At 40.1% G+C, this 18,893-nt stretch overlaps 1 protein-coding gene across 2 annotated transcripts in view; it reads left to right on the plus strand.

The window, feature by feature from the left end:
- Positions 1-18,893, plus strand: part of lpgat1 (lysophosphatidylglycerol acyltransferase 1) — a 51,064-nt gene that overhangs the window by 17,595 nt on the left and 14,576 nt on the right. For both annotated transcript variants that reach the window (XM_066677562.1, XM_066677563.1), the window contains exons 4-6: positions 4,289-4,384; positions 4,704-4,983; positions 11,970-12,096. In XM_066677562.1, the coding sequence (XP_066533659.1) occupies positions 4,289-4,384; positions 4,704-4,983; positions 11,970-12,096 (503 nt within the window). The remainder of the gene's footprint in view (positions 1-4,288; positions 4,385-4,703; positions 4,984-11,969; positions 12,097-18,893) is intronic.

Genomic DNA, 18,893 nt, shown 5'->3' on the forward strand with positions numbered 1-18,893 from the left:
TACTGTTCTTCTCAAACAGATTGATCTTTTGACTTTTATTTGATCAGTTGGATAAGCATTCTGCCTTAATTATGTTCAGTCCTTTTGCTTCTCCATTCATTCTTTTTTTGTTGTACATATGTGAGTAGTTCTTCTACAGTGCACTGAAAGTCATATCAGTTACAGTATTGATCAAATGAATATCATAGAGCCATACAGAGCACTCTTTAAATTAAACCATTGAAATGAAGCATTACAAGCCATAATGCCCCCAAAACTTCCTGTAGTGTTTTGCAGTCGGTCCGAATGACCATCCAGATCACATTCACATTGTAATGTATTGCAGAGTAATATTTGAAAAAGAAACTTTAGAATTTAAATGACCCTTTCACATTCTGTCATATTATTATATCTTTATAGTCTGCTATATTTTGTAATTCAGCTATTTTGTGCCAGTTTTGGTACATTGGAATTCCAGAGGGATTTGCTACTTACAATCTCAGTTTCATGTCGTGTCTTATTGTGTTGTATCGTGATACCACCATCATGATCTGACCCAACAGATATGCTTGTGAAACACAAGCTTATGTACAAATATCCTTTTTTTCCCTCAAACACTTGCAGCTACGCTTGCAATTAGCCAAGTCTGTGAAATTCGATGTGGGTGTATGAAGAAGGAGGTTCAGATTATAGACACATGGAGGTTCAAAATGGAAAAAATCAGGATGTAATTAACTCTAGGTCAAAGCTATGGTTAATACATTTCTGAATATTTTCACTTCTGTTGTGTCATTCCATCAGATTCCTTCAGTAGCAAAATGTTTTTGGTTCAGCTTTATAATCACCATAGAGAAGCATGAAATTGAGCAGCTGCACATGAGCCTAAGATCTCTATGCCCAATTCCGAGTGTAATCATGTGCTTTGGAGCAATGTAACTTGGTTCCCCAGAGATGGAGCTCCACCCAATGTCTTTGGAATGAGTTAGAATGGGGTTTCTGATCCAGAACTAATCATCCAACATCAGGACTTGATCTCAGTAATGTTTATGTGACTTAGTGACATCAAAACCCAACAGAAATGTTCCAGTATCTAATTTTAAGGCCTTCCCCCAAAGAGCAGGAAAAGAAACAAATTTCTTATTAACACCTTTGATTTCCAGAGACATTCTGTGTGACAATGTTGCTACAAATACTTGGCCATTAAAAATGTGATATAGGGCTATGGCAGTATTAGTATGTCAGAAACTTAAAAGAAATCATTCATTTTATCCCTGACCTGTATTACAGATAGTTCAGCGAGTGGGCGGGTGTGACTGAAAAGTGTGCGCAGCTGAATGTTTGTTTGACCAATCCTGTGGTCACTGTGACAGTTTGGACAGGTTTAGTGTTTATTGTTCTTAGACTTGTTGCATTAGCTGAGCTGGAAACTCCCCTGGCTCTATTAGTTACTCATCAACTACACTGCTTCTTTTTTGTTAAAGCTGACTACTCTTACAGAAATGGACTTTTTACACACAGTTCTACTTGTTAGTACAGAATCCGATTTTCCGATATGTCGAACTTTTAGAGTTAACTTTTAGAGAGCACAGTATTATTCTTTAAAGAAGTTTTCAAAAAAGCTGTTTAAATGCTCAAACCCTGCCACTCTATTCATGCACTTTGGGTCATTTTATTCTACTGTGTCAGAGATTCTACCCCAATGTGGCTTCTGCTTTGTATCAATGTTATAAACCATATTATTCAGAGACTACACACCAGTTTTATTCTTCTTCAACTTATTCACTGCACAGACTTTCCACAGAAAAAGAGTTGATCGGTCAAGGCATGTTCAGTGTCTGATGTTTTTTTTGTTTTTTTTTCTTGTTGTAACTGGAGCTACAGAGTTAATGTAGCTAACAAGTAATGGAAGCTCATACATCACCAATTAGACTTTAACTGCAAGGTTAAATCATCACACACTCCTCACGCTGTGTGGAGTTGTTACTTAAACATCAGTAGACTATAAAATGTGAATTCTGACACTTTGACAAACTGTTTATATTTTATTATACACACACACACACACACACACACTAAAATCCATATCTGTACTGTACTAAATAAAATTAAAGTAATATTTAGTATAAATGTTAACTGATGAGTTATAAACCTATATCAATTTTGAGTTTAAAATAGTCTTTTATCAAACTGCTTTTTACGTGATGGGTTGTAGATTGGTGATCAGTTCAGTTGCTGCCAGCAAGAGCTGAGTGTTTGTAATGCTTTGCAGTTACAACAGAACTGTCAGTCTTTAATCTCAAGTCAGTGAGCTTTAGTGGACACAGTTCAGAGAAAAACACAGTTTAAAATCATGCTTCCAGGTATTTGACATTGTACAAAGTTTTTACATGTATTTAAGGGAAATGGAGCTCAGGTAATGGACCAGAAAGTTTCAGGTGTGTTTAGATGTACCTCTCACGTGGCATTTTGGGTGTTGTTCATTAAATCCCTTGACATGGCTTTATTTAATGTCTATCAAGAGCAAGGCATGAAACTTAGAGTTGTGTGGTTGTGATGTAAATAAAGTAATCTTTCTAATGTGAAATGATTGCATAAAAACATACTGAATTGAGACACCACCATATCGGATCATACCAAATGAGAGCCTGAATTTTCTTACCAGTGTATTGAATACCCAAAACAAGCTGCATGGAGGGAGCCTATATCCAGTAAAACAGGAAATACTTCCCAGTGTCCACAGATTTATACTCCAGATTATCCAGGGCAACTTGGGCATTAAAGTCTGATGCCGGTTTCACTTCTGCCCTCTGTAACCGCAGTGGTAAATCTTAACAATTTAAGCTGCATATCTTCATTCTGTATCACACAGAAATTGCTGATGATCATAGAATTTACATGTCAAAAATGTCATAGAAGAAAAGCACACGAAAATGCACATAACTGTGTTCCACTGAAAGTTTCTGAACCCTTTAGAATGTTCCAGATGTGAATAAATATCACCTGAAACATCGGTCCTAAAACTATTTAAAGAGAACCCAATGGCACAAAAGGGACTAAAATATTATACTTGGAAGAAAGCTATGCTTGCTATGCTATACTAGGTAGGTGTGTGTCAGTGTCAAAAACTCTTATGGAGGGTAAGAGTAGTCTTTACTTTCCTCCATTTCGACACAGTCTGTCTGATTTTGTGACCTATTCCTGCTCGGTGAGTGTCATCTGGTTGGTTTTGAAGACCAGACATATGTGTTTACTCGGGTTACTTTTTTCTAGGTTTAGGATTGTATGAATATCTAATGATGTAAAGGGTTCATGGATATTCAGGCATCATTATACTGTGGCGTAATCATGGACCATCTTTCTTTTATGTAATTTCCAGGCATAACAGCCAGTAAATGCAAGTTACTGAGCTTTCAGTGTTAAAGTATTTAATAGAAGACTATCATTTTCAGGACCCAGTGTGCCATTTCTTAGCCTCTATTCCAGTTTCCGTTCTTTTCAGAAGGATTGCTTAGATTTTAAATTTTTCCTCTCATAACACAACAGTCCCAAACACATTGGGGTCTGAGATCACTTCAGTTACTTTACTGCTCAATTTGTAAATGTTTTTTGTTGTGTCTATATTCACAGTAAGGGATTCTTGGCTTGTTTGGGAGAAGTAGTGTTACATTGCTTGTTTTAGAGTAGTATTATACACACACACTGCTGTGGATTTGTTTGGTCTCAAGCAAGAGCGTAGCTTGATTTTCAGAGATAAAGATTTTAAGTGCTGTTTATCTGATGAGGCCGGTTTCTTGGGCTGGTGTTTGTAGTTCTCTTTTCCTTATATATTTGGATGACAGTTTGAGCTCCAGCTTCCAGTGAAGGAAAATATTTTCCTTTAATTTTACCCTTCTTTATAAGAGGGCATGTCCTGTATTGTATCACCCTGATATAAGAGTGGTCTCTGGCTTTTTCACTCTATTGGGTGATATATTCAATCTCAGTAAAAATGCTGTAAACTACTCTGACTTTCTCATCGACCACTGCCCTAAAGTTTTTTCCCCAACAAAGCAAAAGATGGCATCATCCCTGTTATTGATTTGCTGTGGGGACAAATGAAAAGAGAAAGACCCGAATGAAATAATCAGTACTGAAGCTTCAATTTTATGCTGTCTTATTGAATTAGAATGCTCCTGGACATAAGAAATCACTGTTTCTTCATTTAAATTTTAAAAGGTAATGATTGTTTAGAAAACTGTGAGTAGTGTTTTTTGATTGCATCATAAATGGTGTTATATTAGAAAGTTGTTGAAATGGTGCTCTTTTGCAGGTGGTGCGAAAGATGATGTGGTTAATGGACCATGTGTTTAAATACACCAATTTTGGCCTGGTGTCTCTGATCCACGGAGATTTCTTCATTAGGCAGGTAAGGCCAAGTTCAAGAGCACAGCTTGAAACTCAACCGTTTTCCAGTGATCAAAGTTTTTAAAATATACATCATATTAATGATAAATAAACAAAATAATTCTATTTTGCTCATCCAGTGTAACATCAGATAATACGATATTAGGAAGCTGTAAATAAAGATTAAGCGATGGACATTACTTTACTTTATGAACGAGTAATAAAACCATTATTCGTAATCTATACTATTTCAAAAGGCAAATGACTTATAAGTAGGTAGTTGCAACATATATTTCGTTTAATTCGTCCTTATTGTCATTGCCCACTTTTGTCTTGACCAGGGCAAAGCACATCGAGACAAACAGCTGATTTACCTGAAGAATCACCTGGAAAAATTTTACTACAGTAGAGACAGGAAGTGGATCGTGCTGTTCCCAGAGGGCGGTTTCCTCAGGAAACGGAGGGAGACGAGCCAGTCGTTCGCCAAAAAGAATGACCTTCCCTATTTAACCCACGTGACACTGCCGCGCCTTGGTGCTACACAGGTCATCCTGAAGACCCTTGGCCCTCAGCAGGAGAACGGCACTCTGGGAACAGATGGAGGACCACCAGGCCAGAATGGTAAGGATGGGGAAATCATGGATTTAATAATACTAATAAAACTATACGGTCTCTCTTAGACAGTCTCTCATTTTTTATTTTTTTAAATCATCAGAGTATGCAAATACAGAATATAAAACATTACACTAAATAACATTGTCATAAATGGTAAGAACTTAAATGTAAATAATAGATTTAATCTTTCATTTGGTAATACACAGCAGATAGTGTCACAGTCACACAGCTCCAGGGACGTGGAGGTTGTGGATTGAAGTCCTGCTCCAGGTGACTGTCTGTGAGGAAAGTGGTGTGTTCTTCCTGTGTCCGCGTGGGTTTCCTCCGGGTGACTGTGAGAACTTTGCTGTGTTCTCCCTGTGTCTGCGTGGGTTTCCTCCGGGTGCTCCGGTTTCCTCCCATGGTCCAAAAACACACGTTTGTAGGTGGATTGGCGACTCAAAAGTGTCTGTAGGTGTGAGTGAATGTGTGAGTGTGTGTCGCCCTGTGAAGGACTGGCGCCACCTCCAGGTTGTGTTCCCACCTTGTGCCCATTGATTTCGGGGAGGCTCTGGACCCCCGCAAAACTGAACTGGATAAGTACTTACAGATAATGAATGAATGCAGTATGCATCATTAGATTTGCATTTATGGCATTTGTCAGACACAGCTCAACAAATCTTGGAGTTGTAGTTATGATACATATTGAGTTGAGTATGGTACCTCAGCTGGAAGCCCAAATTACAGTGTTTTACCCTCTACTATATACCAGCCTGCTTAGTAATATTAAGTAAATATTCTTAAATAAATATAAGGAAGTTCTGCTATAAATTAGACCCCAGATAAAGAATTTTTTTCTTGTCATTTCTTCCTTATTGAAATGGGACCGAAACAAATTAAAATAAATAAACTATTTATCGATTTTTCCAGTTATTTCTTAACAAATATAAGCCATCTAAATAAAAGTTCATTGCTGTTATCTGTAAGGATTATTGGATTTCTTATTGAGTTAAACCAGTATTAGTATGGATGATCTGTACAAATACAAATAAACACTACATTGTACATTATCCATTAAAATACTCTGTATTAGATTATATTAGAACCAGCTGTTCTTTTATCTAATCTAAGCTTTAAGCATAAGCTTTTAGTTTAAAGGTTATTAAACAGATATCTCTGTACATGTGGCTGGTGCTGTATTTTTAAAAGCGCTTGCCATCATCTCCCTTATCTTGGACTTTGTCTTGGTTGTGTTGGGATACTATGGTCATTTTATCTTCAGATAATTCATATGAACTTCCCTTTTAGTGTTTGTAGATAATTAATCATCTCATGGGAAAGGCTTTAAAATAAACTTTAACCTAGACCTCTGAAGGAATAACTCACCAGTTACTCATTTCCTTTAAAGGGAACCATGTTCTGTGAATCTCAGCACTGTTGAAATACAGAGCCGTTATACATTGGATTACATTAAAGGCAAACTCTAACCAAAAGTACAATTTTAAGCATTACTACAGATGTTGTAATAGTACAAGCTTACATGTAACAGTGCTGCTACAGTCATCTTTAAAGTGAGATGTTCTGTTTTAAAATGGGGCTGAACCCCTTCTAATGATGTCATTTGAAGGCAGGTTTCTTTTGAAAGAGTTTTTCCTTCAGGATAGACTCATTCCCAGTATTAATATGACATATATATTCTTAATGCATATGTTGTAGAGAAATCGTGAGAGGGACGTGTAGCTGAATAATACGTAACTCAACAAATATCTCATTAACCTATTAAATGAGTGTTTCAGGCTGGATACAACTTTTTAAATGTTGCAGCTGTTATCTCTACGGTGATTATTCAAAACAAAATAAGACATCGGTTAATTCTTCAGCTGGTTCCAAGTGTGATATTCTTTTATTTTCTTGAAAACGTTGTTTTCCGATGGCTTTCAGTAATGTCCAGAAAGTATTTCTGAAATTTCACATTTTTAAACTTTTGCTATAAGACTGAAGCTTATGGTCACGTCCTGATTCATTCATTCATTCATTTATTCATTCATTATCTGTATCCGCTTATCCAATTCAGGGTCGCGGTGGGTCCAGCGCCTACCTGGAATCATTGGGCGCAAGGCACGAATACACCCTGGAGGGGGCGCCAGTCCTTCACAGGGCAACACACACACATTCACTCACACACTCACACCTACGGACACTTTTGAGTCACCAATCCACCTACCAACGTGTGTTTTTGGACTATGGGAGGAAACCGGAGCACCCGGAGGAAACCCATGCGGACACGGGGACAACACACCAACTCCTCACAGACAGTCACCCGGAGCGGTAATCGAACCCACAACCTCCAGACCCCTGGAGCTGTGTGACTGCGACACTACCTGCTGCGCCACCGTGCCGCCCCACGTCCTGATTGTGAAACAATATTTTAATAGATGTTATTATACAAATCAAACTTTGGCATCAAAAATCTTGTTTACAATGACCAGAGATGGAGAAGAACCTATAGAAACGAAATTGCACTGAGGCTTTTAAATTCCCAGTGGTGGCTTTGCAGCTGTAATCTTCTGTCTGGAGATCAGCTCTAAATGCATGAAGTGGGTAAAATTCTTACACTTGTTTCATATAATCAAATCAATCAAAGCCAGGGTTAATTGGCTTCTATCCATGGGTTAAAGTGTGGGGGGGAAACCATGGGAACACACACAGCAGACTGTTTTTATTAAAAATCCACATGGAAATTGAGTACTATTTTTAAATGCTTTAGCCTTTCTGTTATAGTTCTGAATTTCTGTAGGTTTGTCTTCCTCTAGTAAAATGTCCAGCACTTTATACCAAAGTGGTTATTAAGAAGCAACTTAAATTCAGTCAAGAGCTCTGACGGGAGTATGTGGTTCTTACAGAAAGGCTGAACTTATTAACTCATTGTTAAACATTAACTTAGTATCAGAGGTTAAAGGATACATCAGCTTTATTAATACTGATCTTATCTGCCTGCACATCAGTAGCATGTGATGAATTTAACAAATATATCTTCAGCACATTTCACTGTATTTAGAAAATAATTGAAAACACAGTCTCAGAATGCGTTTGTAGAATCCTATGGCCAGTTGCTGAACTTGGAGAATTAAATGTTGTGCAGAGATGTCACATATGTTGTTGTAGAACATTTCTGTTAATTGTCTCAGAGTTATTTGTAGGCTACAGATTATGTTTGTATAATTGACTCCTGAAATGGGAAGGGTTGGCCGGCTGTGCTGTACAGAATTTATGTTGTCTTGAATACATTTTTATTGTATGTATTTCTGTATGATTTTGCTGGCTATATATTTTTGGTTGGTGGACTTTTCTTAGTTCTGCAGTGACACTGAAGGGTCTAAAAACTCAAGCAGCACTGCTGTGTCTGATCCATTTGTTCCAGCGCAACACACACCAACACACCACCACTGCACTGCAGCACTGGGAATGATCCATCACCCGAATCAGCCCTGCTCTGTGGGGGTCTGACCATTGTTGAACATGGTGAAAGGGGGCTAAAAATGTATGCAAAGCCACAGATTGCTTCTGTATGGTCAATGGAGTTGAGAGTACGTTCAGTGAGTTGAGAAATAGGGTAGTCATAATGTTATGGCTGATGGGTGTATAACGTATATTCATAGTAAATGTTTATACCACTGAAATTGTCCACTTATTATTTCTACAAGCTCACCTTAATACAGAAGGTTACAACTGGCCTTGATCAGGACCCCTCCATGCGAAACATTCTGCCAATGATCCTTTAATGCTCAGTCATGGTATCCTCACTTGGTACCAGTCCCCCTACTTATTTGGTAAAGTTTAAAAAAACTGCAGCTTGAATATACCCTGAAATATTCACTGTTCCAACTTTGAGTAAGTTGCAGGCATCAAAATCTAAATTTGTTCACATTTAAAAATGCAATATTCTTTTTCAGAAAAAACGTGTTTTAATTCCTTTGGGTTTTGTCAGTTAAATAAATGGTCAAAAGAATGAAAACTGTTTTTGTTTACTGCATTTAAACTTTTCCCCAAATAGTGTTTTGTAATTTGACAGGTAATTTCTGTGTATTAACACATGTAGCCCTGTGTCCTCAGGAGATCATGCTTTATTTAATTTGACTAGTAAAGCCTAGGCATTTGCATATGTAGTGTACTTATGGAAATTAACAGCTGTCCATTGGCTCCTATTATATAAACAAACCAGAGTATCTCTCCATTGGCTGAAGTACAGGGAAACGTTAAAAATTCAGCCCATGAAAACTGAAACAGTAAGAGAAAAGGTAAATAAAATCTGTTTTGTTTTTTTCCCCAACAGTTTGGTTGTCAGGCCTTTGCTCAGTGATCTTTTGCATGCATACATTTATACTTTCAGCATGCCTTAATACTTTTAAAAGAGTAAAACTAAGAAAGAAACCAACAAAAAGTGTATATATAAAAAAAGCAATAAAAATACTGATTACACTCACTATTTTTCCTCCCTCTTTTGACAAATGCCAGTCTTTCCTCAACTGAGGCAAAACAAAACCTGAGGGAAAAACACAAAATATTTATTCATGCAGATGCTGAATTGTGCTGGAATTATTTGAAACAGCATTCCAGTACCTTCATTTAATAGTTTTTTTTTTATTTTTTATTATTAATAAATAAATGAATAAATAAATCTGATACAACAGGTAGTGTCACACAGCTGCTGTTCCGGGTGACTGTCTATGAGGAGTGTGGTGTTTTCTCCCTGTGTCTGCGTGGGTTTCCTCCGGGTGACTGTCTGTGCGGAGAGTGGTGTGTTCTCTCTGTGTCTGCATGGGTTTCCTCCGGGTGACTGTCTGTGAGGAGAGTGGTGTGTTCTCTGTGTCTGCATGGGTTTCCTCCGGGTGACTGTCTGTGAGGAGAGTGGTGTGTTCTCCCTGTGTCTGCGTGGGTTTCCTCCGAGTGACTGTCTGTGAGGAGAGTGGTGTGTTATCTCTGTGTCTGCGTGGGTTTCCTCCGGGTGACTGTCTGTGAGGTGTATGGTGTGTTCTCCCTGTGTCTGCGTGGGTTTCCTCCGAGTGACTGTCTGTGAGGAGAGTGGTGTGTTATCTGTGTCTGCGTGGGTTTCCTCCGGGTGACTGTCTGTGAGGTGTATGGTGTGTTCTCCCTGTGTCTGCGTGGGTTTCCTCCGGGTGACTGTCTGTGCGGAGAGTGGTGTGTTCTCTCTGTGTCTGCGTGGGTTTCCTCCGGGTGACTGTCTGTGAGGAGAGTGGTGTGTTCTCTCTGTGTCTGTGTGGGTTTCCTCCGGGTGACTGTCTGTGAGGAGAGTGGTGTGTTCTCTCTGTGTCTGCGTGGGTTTCCTCCGGGTGACTGTCTGTGAGGAGAGTGGTGTGTTGTCTCTGTGTCTGCGTGGGTTTTCTCTGGGTGACTGTCTGTGAGGAGTGTGGTGTGTTCTCCCTGTGTCTGCGTGGGTTTCCTCCGGGTGACTGTCTGTGAGGAGTGTGGTGTGTTCTCCCTGTGTCTGTGTGGGTTTCCTCCGGGTGACTGTCTGTGAGGAGTGTGGTGTGTTCTCCCTGTGTCTGTGTGGGTTTCCTCTGGGTGACTGTCTGTGAGGAGACTGGTGTGTTCTCTCTGTGTCTGCGTGGGTTTCCTCCGGGTGACTGTCTGTGAGGTGTATGGTGTGTTCTCCCTGTGTCTGCGTGGGTTTCCTCCGGGTGACTGTCTGTGAGGAGTGTGGTGTGTTCTCCCTGTGTCTGTGTGGGTTTCCTCCGGGTGCTCTGGTTTGCTCCCATGGTCCAAAAACACACGTTGGTAGGTGTCTGTAGGTGTGAGTGAATAATAATAATAATGTGCAATTACAAAAACATACTGAAATGTGTCTTCTGCATTTAACCCATCTGTGGCAGCGACATGCACACACACTAGTGCACTAGGGGCTGTGAACACGCCCAGAGTGGGGGGGCAGCCATCCATGGCTGTCGGGAGAGCAGTTTTGGGTTCAGTGCCTTGCTCAAAGGCACTTCCACCATGGATGTTCCCGCCGGTCTTGGGGATTGAACCAGCAACTTTCCCGGTACCAAGCCGCAATCCTCTAACCATTAAGCCACGATTGTGTGTTGCCCTGAGAAAGATGGGTTTCCCCACCTTGCACACCCATGACCCTGAACTTGATAAGCAGTTACAGAAAATGAATGAATGAATAGCAGTTTCATACATTACTAAAATGAAGACAAGTTCATTTTGGAGCCCTGCAAACTGCTGTTCATTCTAGCTGATTACACTCCTTCAAGAATTTACCCACACTCAAGGCATTCTTTTTCAGTTCTCCTGTTTCCCTTGTATGCCCAGACACTGGAGCTTGAAGCAAATGAAATGAAATGAAGAAATGTCTTCTGTCCATCCTTTCAGTTTGTTCCAACTATGTGTGACATATTTACATTCTGTTTCACCATGCTTAGTCTGAACTCTAGTCTCGATAAACTGACCTGACTTTGTGGATCTGAGAGACCTACTCTGTTCATCTTCTCTTAACATATCAGAGGTCTATTCTGGGCCTGATCCATTTAGTGACTTATAAACTAACAGCAGCACTTTAAAGTCTATTCTGTAATGGACTGGAAGCCAGTGTAAAGATTGTAGGACTGGACTAATGTGCTCAGTCCATTTGGTCCTGGTTAAAACTCTAGCTGCCGCAGCCTTTGTAAGCTGGAGCTGTTTAATGGCCTTCTTAGGAAGTCCACTTAAGAGACCATTACAACAGTCCATGCTGCTGGAGATAAAAGCATGGATGAACTTGTGTAGGTCTCTTTGAGACACCAGATCCTTAATTCTGGATATATTTTTAAGATTGTACAAGGCAGTTTTGGTGATTATTTTGATTGTTAGTGAAGCTAAGATCAGAGTCTGTTAGAACTCTGATTTAATCTTTGGTTTTAAGAGCCCCAGAGTCAGGGTGTTTTCTATGTATAGTTCTCTACTCTTTTGTGGCAAAGCACAATTATTTATATCTGTTGTGTGTCCCTGTTTAGCTACCAAACCTAAAGGACTGCAGTGGGTGGTGGACATGACCATAGCATACCCCAACGCCAAACCCATGGACATTCAGACCTGGATCTTTGGCTACAGACCCCCTACAGTCACTCATGTGCACTACAGGTAAAAGTTCTTATTTCATTCAACTCTGACCACTGCAGCCGTTCCCCTGGATATTCGAATGTACATTCAGTGTCTGAGCTCAGTGTTTGAGTTGAATAAACACATAGATGACTCAAGTAAGCATTACTCAAAACTTGTTTTGTGTCCAAATCTAGTGTTAAAAGCACTATATACATGAAAAAAATAAATATAACAAATAAATAATGCATGCATGATTGGTGTGAGAGAAATTGTGCCTCTTGGTGTAGAACTCTACAAATTATGCTCATACAGTTAGACATATGTTTATGGACACACAATATATATATGTATATATGTATGTATATATATATATATATATATATGTATATATATATATATATATATATATATATATATATATATATATATATATATATATATATATATGTATATGTATAGAGTACATCTAGCATTACTTGGTGCACAGATCTTAGGAGCTAACAGGTCGAATCTGTTGCTGTGAATTTGTCGTCATGGCCCTGATCCCTGAGGGTAGGAGGAGTGAGATTTGTTCTTGTCTCGTTGCTGTGGAGGGATTACTTTGGTCTTTGACAGTCTCCACCTTGGGGTTTGTCTGTAATCCATTGAAATATGATGCTGTTTATAAGGACTGAAAATGATGCTGCACTAGGTATTATTATTACCTTTATTTATTTGTTTGTTTGTTTGTCAAATATTAAACTCTTAGGAGGCTGTATGTACCATAGATATGTATTAATCTTTTTTGCCCTTAATTTAATAATGAGTCACATTTCATAACTGACCAGGGACCTGGAGGTTGTGGGTTCGATTCCCGCTCTGGGTGACTGTCTGTGAGGAGTTGGTGTGTTTTCCCCGTGTCCGCATGGGTTTCCTCCGGGTGCTACGGTTTCCTCCCACAGTCCAAAAACACACGTTGTTAGGTGGATTGGCGACTCAAGAGTGTCCGTAGGTGTGTGTGAGTGTGTGTGAATGTGTGAGTGTGTGTGAATGTGTGAGTGTGTGTGAATGTGTGAGTGTGTGTGAATGTGTGAGTGTGTGTGAATGTGTGAGTGTGTGTGTATGTGAATGTGTGTGTATGTGTGTGTGTGTATGTGAATGTGTGTGTGTGTGTGTGTGTGTGTGTGTGTATGTGAATGTGTGTGTGTGTGTGTGTATGTGAATGTGTGTGTGTGTGTGTATGTGAATGTGTGTGTGTGAATGTGTGTGTGTGTGGCCCTGTGAAGGACTGGCGCCCCCTCCAGGGTGTATTCCCACCTTGCGCCCAATGATTCCAGGTACGCTCTGGACCCACCGCGACCCTGAACTGGATAAGGGTTACAGACAACGAATGAATGAAATGAGTTTCTAACTATAACATTTTTTTTTGTGACAGATTCATGTTAAAAGTACTGTTCTACCTTTACAAAGTAGCACTTAATCGTGGGCGGCACGTTGGTTCGAGTCCCGCTCCGTGTGACTGTCTGTGAGGAGTTTGGTGTGTTCTCCCTGTGTCTGCGTGGGTTTCCTCCAGGTGCTCCGGTTTCATTCCACCATCCAAAAGCACACGTTGGTAGGTGGATTGGCGACACAAAAGTGTCTGTAGGTGTGAGTGTGTGTCGTCCTGTGAAGGACTGGTGCCCCCTCCAGGGTGTATTCCTGCGTTGCACCCAGTGATTCCGGGGAGGCTCCAGACCCACCGTGACCCTGAACTGGATAAGCACTTACAGACAATGAATGAATGAATGAATCTTAATCATGATATCAGTTTTCTTTTAGTACTGTTTGTTTAATATGACATTTGTAACACTGGACTGAATTAATCTAATATAGCTAATAACTGCAGAGGAAAAACACTTCAAACACTCCTGTTTTATGTCTACTTCATTTACCTTGAGTATATGTAAGACTGGGTAGTATTTCAGTTACCATAAAAGAGTTTTTTTCCTCTTAAGTCTACTGCACCAAAGCTCACTGACTCGAGTAAAGGCTGATAGTTCTGGTGTGAATGTGAAGGGTCATAAAACCTTGGCTGTTGGACGCTGTAATAAAAGGGATCCACAGTCATTTAGTGTTTAAACTGACAGTTGGTGGAGATAAAAAATGGTCATGGTTGCAATTCTAGTCTATGCGTTTATGCTTCATTAAATTTACACTGGAACATCCAGACTTAAGTGATGGAAACTTGCACAAGTCCTGTGAGTCTAATCAGATTTTTTGTATGGTATGTCATGTAGCGAGAACTTCCGAACTTTGTCCATAGATAAGAACGCCAGCAGCTTGTTTCGGAAACTCTGTGATGTATGAACTTGTTGATTATTGGGCCAATAATAGTCCAATATTACTCGAGATGTTTGCTTAACTTGCACGATAATTTAGGAGGTAAGAGGTTTTGTTCTGACAGTGATTTTGTGTAGATGTAGGTAATGGCTCTGAAGTGGTGGCAGGCCCCTTCCAGCTTTTAGAAGCATGAACTGTGAGGTTTTGGTGATAATTTCAGAGTTACCACAGTCAGCTGACAAGAACAGACACACACACACATGCAACAAAGTGCTAAACTGGAGCACAGAAATAGAAAAGGCGTTTCTTCAAGCAGGATTTTACTGTTAGCTGGGTTATTTAATGTATATGTGAAACCTTGTTAATTGGGCAGTCTCAATTATTTTAAAGCTGATTCTTCATATGTTTAATAGTGGATCATATTTGAATGATGACATTTACATTCCCTACAGTAGGAAACACTCTGTTGGACACACTCATTTATAATTTCTGCCTCATAGCTTTTATAATACACACACACACACATACTCACATTCTGTCATATATAAGTTTGCTCCCTTTAGAGCTTTAGAGGTCATATTATATTTAATACATTGTATACGTTTTAAAATAAAAAGGCTGGGATAATAGATCATATGAATAATGATAATAATATATTTAATTTATCCTGCTTTACAGATAATGTTTTGTGACATATCACTGCAAGTGCTATGGAGCAGACTGCGGGTTTGTGTACAACACGGATTTGTGTTACTTTGACATGTTGGACATTTTAATCCCATGTATTTCAGTCTTACTTCTGTCAAACTAAAGTTGCAGCTCTGCATTGCTTAATTTAGAAAAGCCACTCCTGTGGCTTTTGACCAGAGATGAATAATAACTTCTTGGATTTACTCAGTTTCAGATATTTCAGTAAAATTATGATGAATTAGTATTTTAGAGTTTTTAAATGGTAATGCTTTACCTTCTCCACAAGTCCATTAGTGAGTGAAGTATATTTTCATTTTATTTTAGGCATTAATATTTAGTTTCCATCCTTTTTAGCTGTTGTATAGGTTCAGATCCTGTTGTACTTTACCATTGCTCACACCTCACAATGTGCAGATTTGGCTTTTTAGAACAAAAGGAAGTTCGGCTGATGAAATTGTGTCTTTTTGAGCTTGTCTTCCTGTGATAAACCTCTCTCTCGCTGCAAAAACCTGCGCTGCAGTGTTCTCATCTTTGTAGACCTTTTTTAAGAACTTGGTATATTTGCAATACTCATGAAACAATTATGCTTTTTAAAAAATGGTGCGGCATGGTGGTTTCACTGTCACACAGCTCCAATGTCCCAGGGTTGTGGGTTTAAACCCCGCCTCAGGTGGAGTTTGGTGTGTTCACCCTGTGTCTGCACAGGCTTCCTCCGGATTCTCTGGTTTCCATGACAGTCCAGACACACATGCTACTGACTATTCAAAAGTGTCCATAGTTGTGTGTGAGAGCTGAACATTTTCAGAAGAGGCATAATGCAGCATAAAATGACACTAAATGTAAATAAATGCCTTGAGGTTGGTGTGGTGTGGTGTGGTGTAGTGTAGAGAGTAACACTGTTGCCCTCCTCACTTGGGTTCAAGTCCCAGCTTGGGAAGGAGCACTTTTATAATGCCACTTAGAGTCCTTGGGCAAGACTCCTAATGCTACATGTTTAAAACTGATACTTGACCTGGTCATAAGTGTGTGAAATAAGTGGATAATGGTCAGCCCTGTGGGGTATACTTTTTTTCATTACTTGTTAATTACATTAGCCTCTCAGGAAATGTACAAAGAAAAGTTAGTTTAATTTAGATAAATATATTCTATAATACATTGTATGTGTAACATGCCCCAGAAAGCAAACCCCAGCTGGCAAAAATTTTACATTATGTAATGTGTCCTGCTGGGATTAGGTGCATGTCTTCACTATTGTAACTCTGGGAGATTTTGGAGTATGAGGTGGTCCTATTTCTATTTTAATCTGTCTCTCTCTCTAGAGTTGAGGCTCATGCCTCTGGATGTGCTCCGGGTGGATAATCTGTGTGTGGGATTGAGCAAGGTCATTGACCTGCAGGTTTTTTCTTTTTCCCTTCCCATAGAAGCTGTGTCTTGCGCTTGCTTTCTTTTTTTTCTTTCTTTTTTGTTGGCTCTGCTGAGTTCTTGCTGATGCAGACTCAGGAGAGTGCTGTGATTTAGTGGGCTTTTTTAGCTTGCCTGCTCATCAGCTCTGTACACCTGCTCTGAGCTAGGAGAAAAGCGGGGGAAAGATGTCTTTACACTGCCATTATTGTGGTTTTAAAGGGACTAAAGTTCTCTTTCACAGTAACCTGCAGATAATGACCCAGATCATTGGCCATAGCACAAAAAACTGAACTGCAAGTCATTACCAAAGTGGAATAGAAAAGAATGCTTATGCAAGACAGAAGTAAATAAAGTGATATTGTGCAAACATAATCTGCCGCTGTGTCATGAAGGGGTACGAGGAATGAGGGAGGGGTGTGTGTCCTGAGGTGTTTTAATGAAAACAGAATATACAAGGAAAAATAATCAATGAGACCAAAACATGAGAGGACGAGAGAGCTCAGAATAATATAAACTACTGAGAACTGATCATATAAACCAGAAATAACCAAGACTATGGCCCAAAACAGAAGTTATAAATAAGGAAACGAACGTGGAATTCAACGATGGCAATAAATCATGGGAATAATCACTAGCATAAACAATGAACACAAACCACAGCGGAGAAGGCTAGAAATGTGGCAACACAGGGACCGAAAAGACAAAGACAGAGAGAGGTAGGGACTTGAGACAAACAACCTTAAATGACGGGCAAAGGCATGGAACTGGGAATATAAACCATTAGGGAACACAACACCTGGGATTGATGCGTGATGGAGGTTGTGGCTAACAAATCAAAGGGATGAGAGAAGCACATGGAGAATGTAAACAATGAAAGAGGCACACTAGTTTGATAGTTCGATAAATTTAGGCAGCACTGTGGCTTGGTGCTGAGCATGTTCGCCTCTCAGCGCTGGGATCTTGGGTTCAAGTCCTGTCTGGGTGGAGTTTCCATGTTCTCACTGTGTCTGCGTGGATTTCCTCCAGGGTCTCCGGTTTCCTCCCACAGTCCAAAAACATGGAGGGTAGGTGAATTGGCTTCTCTAATAAAATGTCTGTTTGTGTGCGTGACTGTGTGTGTCCCAGATATGGACTGGCGCTCTGTCCTGGGTGAAATCCTAGTGCCCGATACAGTCCTCCAGGTGGGCGGTTGTTCTTGGTTGAGAGTACGCGTTTGGCTGCCACTTCTCGCCAGTGTGTGTGTGGATCGAGTGTTCTGAGCGTTCTGAGCAGTGTGAATTGTAAAAGCGTCCTTGGGTGTCTAGAAAGGCGCTATATAAGTGTAAAGATAGATAGAAGTTATGATTTTTTTTGCATGTAGAGTAGAGTTTGTCAGTAGGATGGTAATAATTTATGCTGCAATATTGGGAAAATTTTGCTGGTATTTAAAAAGGAAGACACTAACAAAAATCATAATGTGACAAATTTCTATTCCTTATCTATCTGGTAAACTGTGGTGAGGGACTTTGCTGTAATCCAATTAAAACTCAATTGGCAAATTCTACATACTGCACTCTAGCAATTAACGTTCCCTTGGGACGCCATACCAATGCTATTAAAACTCACTACACGTGCTCTGCAAACTGCCCCAGTGCAATTATAACTCACTATGCAAGCTCTGCAAACAGCCTAAGTGCAATTAAAACTCACTCGGCCAGCGCCGTGGACTCTAATATTGAGGAAGCCCCACAAAACTCTGAGGTAATTTGCAGCTGGTTGTTTTTCAAGTTATTTTTAACAGACCTGATTTTGGTTTATTTAAAAGGACCTTTGTGTGACAACGTCTTTAAGACGTTCAGAATTGGCTGTGTGTGTGCAGCAACCTTAAGGTTTGTTCAGTGGACTGGTCTGTTTTTGTTTTGAAAAGTCGGCAATCATTCTGACCACTAAACTAAACTTCAGCAATCCATACTGCAATACACTTGTGCCTGAATTTTTATTCATTTATATATTTATTTATTATTTTTAATAATATGGGTTTCCTAAGGGTGAGTGTGTGTGAGGAGTTGGTGTGTTCTCCCTGTGTCCGCGTGGGTTTCCTCCGGGTGACTGTCTGTGAGGAGTGTGGTGTGTTCTCCCTGTGTCCGCGTGGGTTTCCTCCGGGTGACTGTCTGTGAGGAGTGTGGTGTGTTCTCCCTGTGTCTGCGTGGGTTTCCTCCGGGTGACTGTCTGTGAGGAGTGTGGTGTGTTCTCCCTGTGTCCGCGTGGGTTTCCTCCGGGTGACTGTCTGTGAGGAGTGTGGTGTGTTCTCCCTGTGTCTGCGTGGGTTTCCTCCGGGTGCTCCGGTTTCCTCCCACAGTCCAAAAACACATGTTGGTAGGTGGATTGGCGAATCAAAAGTATCCGTAGGTGTGAGTGTGTGTCGCCCTGTAAAGGACTGGCGCCCCCTCCAGGGTGTGTTCCTG

Source organism: Hoplias malabaricus, chromosome 7, assembly GCF_029633855.1.
Source record: "Hoplias malabaricus isolate fHopMal1 chromosome 7, fHopMal1.hap1, whole genome shotgun sequence".
NCBI lineage: Eukaryota > Metazoa > Chordata > Actinopteri > Characiformes > Erythrinidae > Hoplias > Hoplias malabaricus.